This window comes from Capricornis sumatraensis, chromosome 1 (assembly GCF_032405125.1).
Source record: "Capricornis sumatraensis isolate serow.1 chromosome 1, serow.2, whole genome shotgun sequence".
NCBI lineage: Eukaryota > Metazoa > Chordata > Mammalia > Artiodactyla > Bovidae > Capricornis > Capricornis sumatraensis.
In genome coordinates, this window is record NC_091069.1 from 41,831,734 (window position 1) to 41,845,983 (window position 14,250).

The 14,250-nt window shown below is 50.1% G+C and overlaps 1 protein-coding gene across 4 annotated transcripts in view; it reads right to left on the reverse strand.

Annotated features, from left to right (window-relative positions):
• MEIS1 (Meis homeobox 1) overlaps positions 1–10,532 on the reverse strand; it is a 144,895-nt gene extending 134,363 nt beyond the window's left edge. For 2 of the 4 annotated variants that reach the window (XM_068976446.1, XM_068976367.1), the window contains exons 1-6: positions 10,521–10,532; positions 8,440–8,666; positions 6,425–6,566; positions 5,815–5,865; positions 4,966–5,016; positions 3,452–3,580 (exon numbers count right to left, since the gene is read on the reverse strand). In XM_068976446.1, coding sequence (XP_068832547.1) covers positions 3,452–3,580; positions 4,966–5,016; positions 5,815–5,865; positions 6,425–6,566; positions 8,440–8,666; positions 10,521–10,532 — 612 coding nt within the window. Of the gene's footprint in view, positions 1–1,073; positions 1,080–3,433; positions 3,581–4,965; positions 5,017–5,814; positions 5,866–6,424; positions 6,567–8,439; positions 8,667–10,520 lie in introns of all 4 variants that reach the window. The other 2 variants (XM_068976276.1, XM_068976529.1) reach the window with 2 other exon arrangements.
• Positions 10,533–14,250: the final 3,718 nt, after the last annotated feature.

The window sequence follows — 14,250 nt, forward strand, 5'->3', positions numbered from 1 at the left end:
GCGCCTGAGCACATACTCAGCTAGTCCCACTCGCTGCTAGGGGGCCAGGCCACCTCGGTTGGTGGCCTTCGGGGGCCCCAGGGACCCTTGCTTCTCTCTCCTCTCCCTCTCGCGACAGTCCTTGGAGTGGAAAATGCTTAGATTCAAGGAGTGGCGAGAAACAAACAACTCGAGGAAGGAAGGCTTTATTCGACAGCGCCTTCCTGAAGGGCGGCCTAAAGTCCAGCGTCTGGCAACCAGATTCTTGCCCGTCTAACCTCTCTTGGCGACCCCAGTTCCACCCTGGGTCCCCCAAACTCGCGCTCCGCCTCCCCGTGCCCTCCGTCCCTCTCCATCACCAACCAGGCTCAACCCTGGCTTCGACGTCTCGCACGGTAGGCCCCTCTCTGCACCCGCTCCCGGGGTCTCAGCCCGGCCCTCGCCGCCTGCCGAGACCGGTTAAGGCCGGGTGCCCCTCGCTGCCCCCAGGCCCCGGGCGTCGGGAACGACTGTGCCGAGCGGGGAGCGAGGCCGTCAGGAGAGGGCGCCCTGGAGGCCTGCGCCCGAGGTAGGTGACTCTCGGACCTGGGACATCGGGGTCTGGGAGTGGGAGTCGGGGGAGGGCGTTGAGGGTGGGGTGAGAGCGGGATTACGGCTTCTGGGGGCATCTTAATCTGATGAGAAAAACAAAACAAAGCACCAAACTAAGGACGCCTCAAGGCCAAGTAGATTTCCTCCAATTGAGCCCTCCGGGAAACCGGCTGGTATCCAAGTCCTGGATTTCAAGTCCCCGCGCGGGTGGCAGCCTTCGCGCCCTCCGAGGAGAAAAGTAAAATAAAATAAACCCTACTGCCCACAGCCCCTAGAGACAGAGGGGCTAATAAGCAAACGACGCCCCGCGCTCGCACCACACCTGAAGCCCGCAGCACACCCGCCACTGGGGCTCAAACTGGCTGGGCCGCATTCGCAGACAGGTGTCGAGGCAGTCCTTTCCGGGCCCGGCCCCTGGGGACCGGCGAGCCGGCTCCAGTTAGAAGTACTGGCGCCCACGAGGCGGCCCTAGTGCCTCTTCCCTCCGTCCCACCTCCCAGGACAGGGGACTCCACCCCGCGAGTGAGGCACAGTCCCGCGTGCGCGCCGCGCTCTGCGCGCCCGTCTCCAAAGGGAGCCCAGGCACACTCGCTCCTGCCTTCTGGGAAATGGACAATTCCAAAGCACAGACTTGGGGTTTGCTGCCCTGCGCCCAACTGAGACCTCGGTGAGCCCGAGAGGGTCCCGCGAGCGCGCCCACGCGCACAGGCCCACCGAGCCACGAGCTTAGCCAGAGCTGCCAAGCCCCCACTCTGAAGCGGCCGGGAGGGAGGCATGCTGCTCATTCTATAGTTGGGGGAGGAGAATGAAGTACCAGTTTTTACCCCTGGCCACTGCCCACCAATTCGCATGTTTCAAATAAAGGTAACTGAGTAACAAAAGTTTACCTAAGGAGTAAAGGAAGAACTCAATTTTGTTTTACCAATTTTGTACCCCCTGAAACACCCCTAACTCTGATCCTTTATCTTTGATTTTAATAAAATAATGATTCGTTGAGGAAAATGGGGTATAAATCTTCATTTTGGAGGCAATTAAAGTGTTGATTTCATTCATGCCCCTAAGCGATTCTTGTAATTTGCTCAAATAGCTTTATGTACCCAGCACTCCGGAGCTTTTAGAATCCCATTTTCTAGTTAGGCTTGTTGGATTACAATTTTTATTCAACAGCAGCTACCCGAGGGTTCCTCAGCGGAATCTGCATTTAACAGCTCCGGGGAGAGGGCTGGCAGCCTGAACCAGGCGGGAGGCCGAGCGGCTAGCGGGGTGGAGACCGGGGGCCGCTTGCTGGTTTCCCACCTCGGCGGGGCAGCACCAGGATCGCGCAGGCTGCCTGTTCCCGGCACTCGTCTACACTGCCGAAAGTTTGTAACTCGCCAGTTAGAAAAGACCCGGCGAGGTTGACGCTTTTAAAGCTCAGCTTTGCCTACCCTCCACTTCTTTGGGGAAAAAGGAGAAACTCCACCTCTGCCGAGGGGGTCACCCAGAGAAATCCAGGTTGGGGATTGAAGGGATTGAAGGGAGAGAAGCAAACTTGAAGATGACACCCAGACGAGGAGTCGGGCACTTCGGCAAGGACTCTGCAAGACAGTCGCTGGCCAACCGTGATCATGGCAGAGCTTGCAAAAAAAACTCTGTATGACTGGTTGTCCTTTGGCTTAACAAAGGCAGGCTGCTCTCTCTCACAAGACAGGACTCACGTGCCAAGTCAGAAAGAGAAACAACTCAGGGCCTTCACGTATAGGTGGACAGGCGCAGGAGGCCCGCCACCCAGATCTCAAGACGCCCTGCCATAACTCGCAACCGAAAGCTGTCCTGAACCCTGTTCCATCTCATCCACTCCTCACGTTTTCACTTTCAGTGCATTTTCTCAACTCCTTGGGGCCGACACAGAGACAGGAGTGAGGGAGAGAGGGACTAGGAACAAACACTGGTGTTGGGGTGAGAGAAATCTACCCCCACCCCCAGCAACTTCAAATAAAAGTCGTCCCCACTTAGCAACGCAGCGGAAGAAGGGCCTGGAGGGAGGACGAGAGAGGAGGGGGCGAAGCCAGCGGAGGCCGGCAGCCAGAGCAGGGCGGCGAGAAGTCCCCCACCCGCCACACCGCCACACCGAGGGAGTCGAAAGGAGCCCCTGACGCAGACGCTTCCAAAAGCTGCCAACCCAGAGGGCCCAGAGCACGTACCGGCTGGAGGATGAAGAGAAAGGAGGAGGAGAAACGTCCATATTTATCTGTTTTTCTAACCTCGGCCTGGTCTTATTTTTTCTATTAAGTACAATAAAATGGGCGAGCTTGCAGCGAGCACTGCACAAAGCAATGTTCAGTGAGGTCTAGAAGCGTTCGGCCGAGGAAAACTGACAAGACAGGCTAATGAACCGTATAGACAGGGAGAAAATAGCAAGCATTTGCTAGATTTCAAACCCTCCCTGTCTCTCTCAGACCACCTATCTTGGGTTTATTCCTAATAAAATAAGAAATAAGCAGTCTTTACACTTTTCTTTTCTTTGAGAAAGAAGGGGGAAAAAATGCTCCAGAACAAAGCCCTACCACCAGAGGCGGTCACTGGCAGTTAACACTCCCATTATTGTAGAGGGTAAATAAAATAAAGACAAAAATTAAAAGCGACAAGAAACAGGTCAAGTTTGCAGGCAAAGCTTTTACAAGCTCATCTCTCCAGGTCGAATCCCAGAGCCAGCCTTAATGAAGCAATAATAGCCACATTATTCAAAAATTTTCATTTCGATGGAAATGTATCTAAAAGGGACTTAATCATATGCAAATAATAAAAGGAGGTGGTAGTGATCCAGCAAGCAATATGCATACAGATTTTTTTCCCAGGGATGTTGAAATTGAAAAGCGCATACCTGGTCAGTTAGATTTGCTGATCTTGTTATATCTTCACTGTCTGATTTTGATCCTCCTTCTCTATCGTCTATCACCAAATCGATAGGCATTTTCCCTTTCAAACAGCTAATATACCGGTGGCAGAAATTGTCACATAATTCGTGTACCTACATTATGACAGAAATAAAAAAATGGAAATATAATCAGGAGTTCATAAATGACATTGACAAGTGCAATCCACCCCCTTTGTGAGATCCAAACTTCTAAATAGGGGAAACACAGGGCAATTGTCCTCCAGAGACCCCCAGACGCATCCAGAATTAGGAATAACTTTCTTTTCTTACAAAATAGAGATATCCCAGAAAATTGACAGTGACAAGATGCTTCACAGGCTACAACATATTCAACACCCGTGTTAAATTCATCTGCTCCTGGGGCCGTGGCCATTAAAGAGGTGACCTATGTGGGTGACATTTAAGGTAAACTATTTAATTTTGTCCAGTTATTTTTATCATAAATCCTTTCCAACATGTCTAAGAAAAAATTAAATATACATATATATGTATGTATATAAAGGACCAGTACTGTGTTGGTACAGGATATATGCCTGACAACCCAAGTCCCTTTAACATTGGTAATTAGGGTTTCTATCTATAAGAAGCATATATTAGGATGCTTCCTTAAAAAAAAAAAAAAACTCATGATATGGTGTGTGTGGGGGGAACCCTTACAGCCACAAAAAGGTATCAAACTGATTAATTTTTTAAGGGAAAAGAATGCTTCAAAATATTTAGGGATAGGTGGAGCGGTGTCTTACAGGACACAGGCATCACTGACATGCAAAAATTCACAAGAAACCCCAGTGCGCTTGCAATTTAATGTTACTTTGAATTACAATGCATTAAGTTTTTATTGCTGAGATTTATAGAACAGCTAGCAAAATCACGTTATCCCACACCCTTTCTTGAGTGTGAAGGTGGGATGTGTGCAGGATTTCCAGATTCAAGAAACTGACACAAATATCAACTCTGCTTTGTCTCCGCAGAACCTTTAAAGTGCCTCCCCCACCGCCTCCTCCACACTCCTTGCCCACTCCTCCTCCCACTCCGCCTCTCCCCCTGTATCTGACCCGCCACTGCTCTCAGACTGTCTTCCAGAAACTCACTAAAACTAAACAAAACTTTCCCCCCCTCAGAGGTAGCAAAGAAGACTAGGAGGAAGAAGAGAAGGGACAACCTGTGAAGCAAATTCAGGATAGCTTTCTAAGCATTCAAGGGGATGCAGAGCCCTGCAACTACTTACACAAAGCCAGCAAGGTATTAAGAATGAATACAAGGCTAGGGCGTTTGTGATCCCAGTTTTAGTGTCTGAAATTGTAATTAAACTGCAAAGAGAAATGGACTCAAAGACTGGCCTTGACACTAATTACCAGAAAGAAAGACGTTTATGCAAATATCTTCAAAGCCTGAACTTCAGCCATTCTGAACCCTCCCCTTCTATGTGTTTGGGCGTGAGGGGGAAGCAAAAGGAGAGAAAAAGCTAGAGAAATTACCTTCTCTAATTCCAACAGATGAAACCTTAATACTTGTATGGCTTGAATCATCTGCAAAGATACAAAAAGAATGAGCGGCCCCACTCGTAGTTTGCAGAAAACTGGCTGTCATAGCTCTAACATCCCCAGCCCTCCCCTCCCCCCAGTAAATAGAGTTATTTTGATTTATGGCCATAACACTAAAACTTAACAGCAGCGACTGGGTACCATCTAGAGGTTTATATTTCTTAAGGAGAAAAAAACAGCTAAAACAACAACCGAGCATCTAAGTGGGGGTCATAAACACTCTTCTTGCCCATAGCTCCCCTCTGTCTCAGCCCCACTGCCCCTGCACCACCCCCAAAGGGCCGCACCCCTCCACTAGGTATTTCCCTGGAAGGCGTGCACGGAAAATAGTCCCAATAGTCTCCAAACTGGCTTTTCACATTGCAAACTTTCTGCCGCCTTCTACACACCTTTCCGATAAACTGGTGGTTTGGGGGGTCTGGCCTGGTTGCTTGCCCTCATGACGCGACTTTGAGGGCTGGGAAGTCCGCAAAGTTTAAGCACACACGCTGACAGGCCCGGAGATAAATCCCCGGGCTGATTAGAGCCGCGCTGCCCGGCTGTCATAAAAAACAAAAGCTCGCGTTTCCCTGCGCCGGTTCACCCGGCCCCTCTGGAGGTGAATTTATTTCCCCGGGACCCCGTCCCGGCCCACTTGCTGGGTGGATGGAAACCCTTGCAGCCCACTTGCAAGCTACAGGAGGACGGGTCTAGAAATCTCAGGGCTCTCAAAGCAAAGCTTGGGGAGAAGGCGGGGGTGGGGAAGGGAAGATGTGGGGAGGGGAGTAAGGGGTCCGCTCTTACCAAGTTATCCAGTTCTGGATTAGAAGAAAAGAGAGGTTTTTCTGCGCGAATCTAAATACAAGTGAGAAGGAGAGGGGAGAGGGAGGGGAAAGGGGGGGGGGAGAAAGAAACATTTGAAATCTGGTCGCCTTCCTAGTTTCTTGCCTCATTACGCTGTCGGGGGCAGGATGTAACCTCCGGGACAGACTCGGTGACACCGAGTTCGTCCCGTGCAGAAACCCTTCAGTGTGAGTCAAATAATCCGAAAACAAGCCCAGAGCACAGGGTTACTTCTCCCAGCAGTGTGCTGCTAAGAGATCCCTGCCCAGCTCGCCAACTCCAAGGAAGGTCCTGCGCTGGGGGTTTGGGGTCGCATTTTACAGAGAGAGATTTCTGCGTCGGGTTAGGGCGCGGGAGTGGGTCAGAAGTGGGGTGATTTTCAGGCATCCGCAAACAGACACTGATTTAGGAGGAAAAGCTCAGGGAAGATATAACAAGGCCTGGCTTAGGGCAGACTGTTCAGCTGGTTACTTTTGCAAATGTGCTGGGGCGGGGGGCGGGTGGAGGGAGGTTCTTTCTTTCTTTCTTTTTTTTTTTTTCTTTTTACTTTTGAAACATTGATTTTGCTGACCTGTTTGGCGAACACGGCTATATCTTCATTGAATGACTCTGACGAGCAGACGTCCCCGCCCGCCACCCCCGGCTCGCGGGGGGTACAAGTAGCTAATTCACATTTCTCAAAAATCAGTGCTAAGAGAGGGAAGAGGGGGTGTCTGCAAGAAAATACAACAGTCACAAACAACACAATGGTTAGTCCCGCGGCAGTGAAACAAGGAGCCCAAGAAAAACAGCCGGGCGAGCTCAAGACGGGGACCTCCCTCTCCCTGATTTTGACATCTCCTTGTTCCTCTTCCCCCATCCCTACCCCCCAGGTGACTGCTCACCTCCCTTTCCTCCTTGGGCCCCCGAAAGTCGGAGGCCCTAAGCCATGGACCGTATCTGAAGACTGGTTCAGCCTATCTGGCCTGAGAAATTAGTAACATTTGCTAAGAATAAAACCCAAGCGGTTCCAGCAGCCATTTTGAATTAAGTTTCCCACCCCGACCAGCCCTCGGCCCTCCGATGCACACCCAGGACCTGGAAGAGGAGAAAGGCGCCCCGCGCAGGAGGTGGGAAATCTCGTTCAAGTGGGTTCCTCCGAGGCCGCCCCGCGAAGCTCAAACTCTGGGGATCTTGGAGGCAGGCGCTCAGCTAACTTGGGGCAAGGATCTCTCTGGCTGTGGGACCGACTGACTGTCAGAGGGCTGGACCACGGATCCTGACCCCAAAGCCCTCAGAGGGCCGGAGGGCTCCTCCTTGTCTCCCTGCACACTTCCCTCTCTTCGCCGACGGTCCCCACGGCCCCCCTCCCACCCCCTAAGAAAGTTCCTTCAAATGTGCCTGCAGTCAGGCCTTTCATTTTGTCCCCACGTAATGGCAAAGCAGCTAGTATTGCAAGGGGCCTAGATGTTGCTTATCTCAGCCCATTAAAAACAAAACAAAACAAAAAAAGCCTCTTCTAATGCCCAAAGAGGTGTCTCGAGTCTTTTATTAGCTCTCACAGCCCGCTGGGAATTTAACAGTTTGGGGTCCTTTTCAAAGCTTCCCCAAATGTTCTGTCCGGGAGCCTAAATCATTTGCAGTTAACGCTGTGGAGAGGACGCTGGGATTTAAACAAGCCCATGGCACAAGGGACCAGAAGATAAAGCAGAAAGGGTTTCCAGTCGGGGAGGGTCAGTGTTACCTGATTTTTTTGTTTTTCAAAAGAAGAAATAAATAAAAATAAAAGTGGCTGCAAAGTAAAAATTGGTCCCCCAATAATACATCAGCGCACAGTAGGCACAGTGACTTTCAGAGGGTTTTGGTCTAACCCCAGGGCCCGGGAGAACACGGCGTGAACCGCAGCGAACACTACACCGGCCGAGAGCACCCCGCATCTACTTCTAAATCCTGCAAGTTTCGCCCTTAAACACAAAGTCCTAAAACGGCCAGAAGTTTCTTAAGGTCTGTAACAATTCACAGTGAGCTCCTCTCCTCGACTACAGTGGTCAGACTCCATAAATGCAAAGCCTGTTCCCCTTTGCCTGACCTGCAACTGTCCTCCCTTGATTTTATTGTGCGGTGGCAAGGCCAGCATACGGTGGCTGAGTAAACTTAGCAAGTCAGAACAATCAGTGGCTTAAAAGATTTTCCTTTAAACTAAAAGTTTCGTTGCAACACAAAGGCGCCTACGTTTAGAAATCCCCAACACTCTCCCCGAGAAGTCGAGCAAGTGAGGACTCCAACCCGCTGAACTACGGAGCCGGAGTCTGCGGGGGGTGGTGGGAGGCCGAGGGACCTTTGGCAACTTCCGCACGGCGACCCCTCCGCGGGCATGGCCTCGGAGGAGCTGGACACTGGACCCGCGCGGAGCCTGAGCGGAGACGGGGGCGGGGGGCGTCTGGGCTGGCCGCCTCCCCCAATCTCCATGCAAAGAGAATGAAAAGTCACCGAATAATGTACCTCCAAATCCAGAGAGCTCTGACTTTCCTCCTATCGAGGGCAAAGGGAAATGGGGAAAGAAAGCCTCGCCTCGAAACTGCTGAACCTGCTGCCCGTCGTACCTACCCATAAATGGCATCTTTATCTCTCTTTAAAGCGTCATTGACCGAGGAACCCATGCTGGGAGCCATGGCGTTGGTGTGGGCTGTGTGCGGATACTGATGCGAGTGCAGAGGAGGCCCGTGGTTCAGGTGGTGGACGGGCTGCATGGACCTGGCCGCATGCGGGTCCCCATACATCGTGGAGGGAATCCCTACTCCATCCATGCCCCCGTAATGGGGTAGATCGTCGTACTGCATGACAAACAGGAGAGAAACAAGATTCAGAAGGCCAGGCAGGCACATAGGGGAGACAGCAGGGCACGGAGCTTATACAACGTCAGTCCAGCTGGATCCTTCAACCCTGAATTCGGGGGCCTGGCCTCTCTGTAATTGAGATTTCTCATTAAAAAAAAAATTTTTTTTTAGGTAAAAATTCTAGGATTCTCAGTGAGACTCGGCTAGATGGAATGGTCTTGCCCTAACTTGTGTCCCTATCAACTAGTCAGAAATTCAGGATCCTTTGGCAAGGAAGGAAGGAAGAAAGAAGGAAGAAAGGGAGGCATTCTCCCGGAGGGCGGAAGGTAAATTGTGCATGTCTCTAGAGGAGGAAATTCAAAATCACAATAATAAAACGTGCCAGGACAGTGCAACAAACCTGCCTAGTTTCACAGCCCCTTCCCATCAGGGAGAATTAAAAAAAAAAAAAGTTACGATGAGAACAGCTAAGCCAAGCACGTGAATTCAGACAGGCTTCTCATTTTATTTCCCTGCCAGCGTGGGGTTAGGCAGTCCTGCAAGACACTGCATTTCCTTTACTCTCCAAGACAAACTCTGCAAAATCATACAAAACTAACTGCCCCCTTTATAAATGAAACTCAGAGAAGGGTAACTTCTCTTGGACATTAGGGCTGAATTTAGAATTAGCCAATATTCCCCCCAAGTTAAAAGAAAATCTATAGTTGGAGCAGTTATACTACATTTTTTCTACTGCTATGAACTTTCTCCCTAAACTAGAAGGCAATGAGGTAGATGTTAGTCATCAGGTTTAAAGCAAATTTAAAAGTAAATGCACATTCATTCTACCCCCCCCCCCATCTTCCTTCTCCAGAAAAACTACTTTCATATTGTCATTATTTTTGTGTGCAAAATTTAGCTATTGAGGTTTTTCTCATTGCTTCATTTCAGGCAAGTTCTTTTCCCAAGATTTGGAGGCACCGAGAGTGAAATGATTTTCAAAGAGGAATTGCCACTTTCATCTCCTTAAAGCCAGAGGTGTGAAAAGAGTTTGGAAGAACGCTGACATTTGCCTGAACCAAAGGAGTAAAGAAAAAATGTGTCAGCCTAGTAACTTTCTTTTGCAAACAGCGCTTTGAGGGCCAGGGCACAATTTATGCAAGGAAGGCTTTTTGTAGATCCCCTTTCTTTAAAGAAACTACCTCTGTTGGGTTGTCATTGTCTCACTTTACTCTCACTACATTTCCATTCAAATAGGAATATTGGGGAAATTAGTATTGCATTTTTAAAGTGAATAGTTGTGTGCTTAGTATCCAATTAGTGTAGGGCTTTGCTAAGAAAAACTTACAAAATATTACCTTGTATAAAAAGTCACATACATTAAAATTACTTTAAAAAGATGAATGCTTTCCGACCCCCAAAACTGTTGTACTATGAGTTATTTGCTTAAAAATGCTAAACTCTTCCAGTGATATTAAAGATGAGCATAATCAATAACATATCAGAAGTTTCTCACTGCTTATTTTAGTTTAAAAATAGCTTTAAACTTCTGCTCCTTGAATGTTCAGGCTATATAACATCAAGTATCCAGCGCTTTTTGATTTTTAAACAGATGATTGTCCAAGCTTGTATTTTTATTTATATAGCTGCTGGTTAGGAACCTATAGGAAACTTGATTACTTGAATTAACAATTACATGTAACATGCATAAGTCTACAAATGCATTGAATAAATCCTCTTGCTTTAGGCCACGGCTTTAGGAGCCTCTTTCAAAAAAAGACAGAGAAAAAAGGAAACTTTTTAGCAGTGTCTTTCAGCCACGTTTCAATTTAATCTCACATTTGAGTTCCACAATTGTTTTTTAATACGTACCCTTTGCGCCATCGGCCTCCCTGGCTCCCTTCCTACTTCAACTTCTAATATATCCTCTTTAAGGCCAGTGTGAAAAGAAACAAATACGTAAACTCCCCCGGAAAAAAAAAAAAAAAAAGCACGACGAAAAATCCCTTAACGTCTCCAGCAACGTGAGCTACTGGTCCCAGATCTTCGGTCTACGGGACCTGAAGCAAAGCGCCCGAGTCACTGAGCATAAAAGCGCTCCGTTTCCAAGACAGCAGCAGGGGCAAGGAAAAAAAAAAAAAAAAGCAGATCTTCTCTCCCCAAAAAATCAGTTAAAAAAAAAAAAGAGCGCCCCTCAGACCCAACTACCAAATCTCATGGCTTTCTGCCACTCCGGCTGTCAATCACAGGCGAGGTTGTCAACGTGGTGAATGAATGATCATCCGCTCTGTCTTCTTCTGGTCAGAACACCTCAAATGTTAATATTCAAATGCACAAAGCCCTAGCGTTCGCTTCCCTTGAATCAGTCCTAATTCCTAATCAGTTTCTCTCTTCTCTCGCTCGCTCTCTCTTTCTCTCTCTCTCTCTCCGTCTTTGCAACTGCTGCACTGGAGGGAGATTAGAGGAGGAGGTTTAAAAAAAATGTCTGTCTGAGTTTGTCTTAAAGGAGCCACGATCGATGCTGCCCGCTTGCAGTCCCCGTGCGTGTGTAAAGTGTGTGTTGCACAGGCGGAGAGGTGGATTCCGACCAGAATGCTAGAACCCGGAAGTAGTGGTGGCCATAACAGGTCGCGTCTTACACAATGCATTGGGCTGCAGCAAGTAGACTCCTCGGCAGGGGTGGGTGCGCGAAGCGAGCTCTGGCCGCACTGGAGAGGCAGAAAGGCGCTCCATTAAATCGCACGCCCAGGCACAAACACCCACATACCCAGGGCACACGCGCACAAGCGCAGGCAGAAGCCCCCCGCCGCCGGTTTTATTTTCCGTATTCTTTTCTCTCCCTCCCCCTCCAGACTCTCTCCCCAAAGCTGACTCTCTTGAAATAAATCGGGAATAAACTCGGGACAAACCGCAGCGGGAGTTTTTTTTGCACAGGGTTCGGCGGATAGACTTCCTGACTTTCCTCGAAATTATTGGGGTCTGACTGTGTTTTTCGGGTTGGAGGGGGGGGCTGATGCAGAAAGTAGTGGATTCTTAGAACCAATACTCCACGTATAAAAGTCAAACCGAGAGCGAAGAGGAAGAGGAGCAAGGCTGCGAAAGGGTCTGCTTAGGAGTTCTGAGAACGTGGGGTGGGGATGGCTGGGGCTTTCTGCAGATCTAGCTTAAGAGTTTTTTTTTTTTTTTTTTTTTTTTTTTTGCTGTCAGAGGTGGACACTCGCCCCGAGAAAGCAAATGCTTGTCTTTTCTCATTCTGGGGGTCTGAACCTCCCCATCTCCTAGTCCCGGAGGCCCCAGCCCCAGCCCCGGCGTCCTGCGCGAAGTGAGAGAGGAAGGGAGGGAACAATGAGCCGAGAGCCGGGAATGTGCCCCCAGCGCCTGTTTACAAACACGAAGCTATTTATGATCGCTGGAAAGCGAAACCCGACTCGGGCTCGGAGCAGCCCAGACCTCGCGGGTGGAGCCCGGGTCAGGAGCCGCGGGGAGTGAAGCTCTTTCTCCGACCGGCTCCCGAAGAGACGGCCGTGCGCCCAGGGCGCGGCGCGGCGCGGCTGGGTCGGCGCGCTCGGCTAGGGCTACAGCCGCGCCGCCTTTGTCTTCGAGGCGCCGAGGGGCTCCGGCCTCCGCCGTGCTCTTTCCGCGGCGACGCCCCGCGCTCTTCTTCCCGGACCTTCTTACCCTTACTCCGCTTTTCAATCCCCAGTCCGGCGCAGGGAAAAAACTCCCAGTGCCAAAGAAAAAGAAATTCACTTCAGGGGTTGAAATTTCAGACAAAAAGCTGCCCCTACCCACAACTCGGAGGCCCCAACCAGCCACTAGTGTGAACTTTCTCCTTTTAAATACCTATTCTCCAGTTTAAACCAGAAAATTCCTTTTCTTTATCCTCCCACTCTAAACCTGTCTTTTATTATTGTATTTAGTGGTGCCATTTTCATTTTTCTGCCCGCCCGGCTCTGATATGCCGAGATGGCTCAGTCGTAGCCGCTCGACCAGCGGGCTGGAAACCTCACATCCCGGAGCAGGGCTCGCAGCTCGCTCGGCTCGGAGCAGGATTTTTTTTTTCCTCCCTCGACAGAAACCTCGCAGAAAACTCCCCCTGCGGTCGACTGGAAAATGAGCTCACCCAAATCTCGGTAGGCAGCCGGGAGGACGGCTCGACCAATCAGAAGGCGCCCTTGCCAAGGCTGCCGCGCATTGGCTGCGGGGAAAATCAATTATCAAATAATCGATCAGCAGGGAGCTTCGATCTGCCGGGAATGCAAACTGCCAGTCCCGATTCCCGCCCTGATGGTGGCCAAAAGGCTGACTCTCCCAAAGCAGCCGGCCCCTTGCTTGCTTCGCCCCTACCTTCTTCCCACACGGCCAGCTGCAGACCAACCCTCACCCCGAAGCGGGGGAGGTGTAGGTAGGGAGAAGAGTTTTGAGAAAGATTAGGGCTCGCATCCTCAGAGATTGGAAAAGATCAGGAGTTCTAACATGTATCGAAGCCAACTCTTAACGGGCAAACTAAAAGAGAATTCTCATCAGTCCAAGAGACAAAACTCAAGTTTCTGTTTAAGTGGGCTTTGGAGGAGCAGGGGACCCAGGGCGAACATCAGAACGTAGATCTGGAATCAGGTTGCACTGAGCGCACGTACCTCCCTTCCCTAAGCGACGAGTATTGCCTCTTTTACTACTTCTCCTGAGTCAACGCCCGGTTCCCTCCAAGAGTAGAGTTTTCATAAAGTCGAGCATCTCAGCTTTCCCAGCCTCGCGCACATCGTCCCCTCCCCAACTCCGAACTCGCCCCAAGTGTGTCCGAAGGACAGACACATGCTCCCAAGGCGGATGCGTTTTGCCTTGAAAGCGTTCTCTTTTAACTACTCATCCTAGGATCCCTCATCATTTGCATCTCTCTCTTCTTCTTCCTTACCACCTCATTCCCCAAGTTTTAAGATCTTTTACTTTCCTCCATCGGAAACAAGTGTAGAGTTTTCTGGTGCAAACTCCTCGATACATCACGCGTGAGGTGAAGGCAGGGCCGCGTGTCAGTGCGGAGAGGATCCAGGTGAATTACCAGCGCCTTTATGCCACTGCCTGACACCACCACCCCACCCCGCACCTCCTCACTCCCCTACTCCCTAGCCCTTCCCCAATGTGAATTTGGAAACAATTTCAGGCCGAAATAGAAACTCCCGGTCTCGAGGAAGACTATTTCTCTGTTTAATTCTCGGGAGGCTGAGCTGACTGGGCCAGGAAAGGCAATCCTTTTCCGATTGCAGAGAGGACCAAACTGGGCCGGCCGTCTTCCTGGAACCCCAGCCGGTCTCGGCCAACACCTGGGCGCCTTCCGACGGCTGCTGGATGGGCTGTAAGCTCGATTTCTCCAGCAGGCCCGCTGGGCATAAGCGCGAGTGGCGGCAGTGGGGAACGAAGTAGGGGGTGGGGGCGTCAGCCAAACACTGACATAGGCACAGCTACATTTATGATTCTAAAGTGAACTGCGAAGGGAATTGTGTAAGTATAATCTAACCGAGAGAAATTTACTGCGAAATGCATTTTGGTGACCGTAGTCTTTAACAGTCCTAGGGGTTCTCGGGCAAAGACTAAGGCTTGGAGTTAC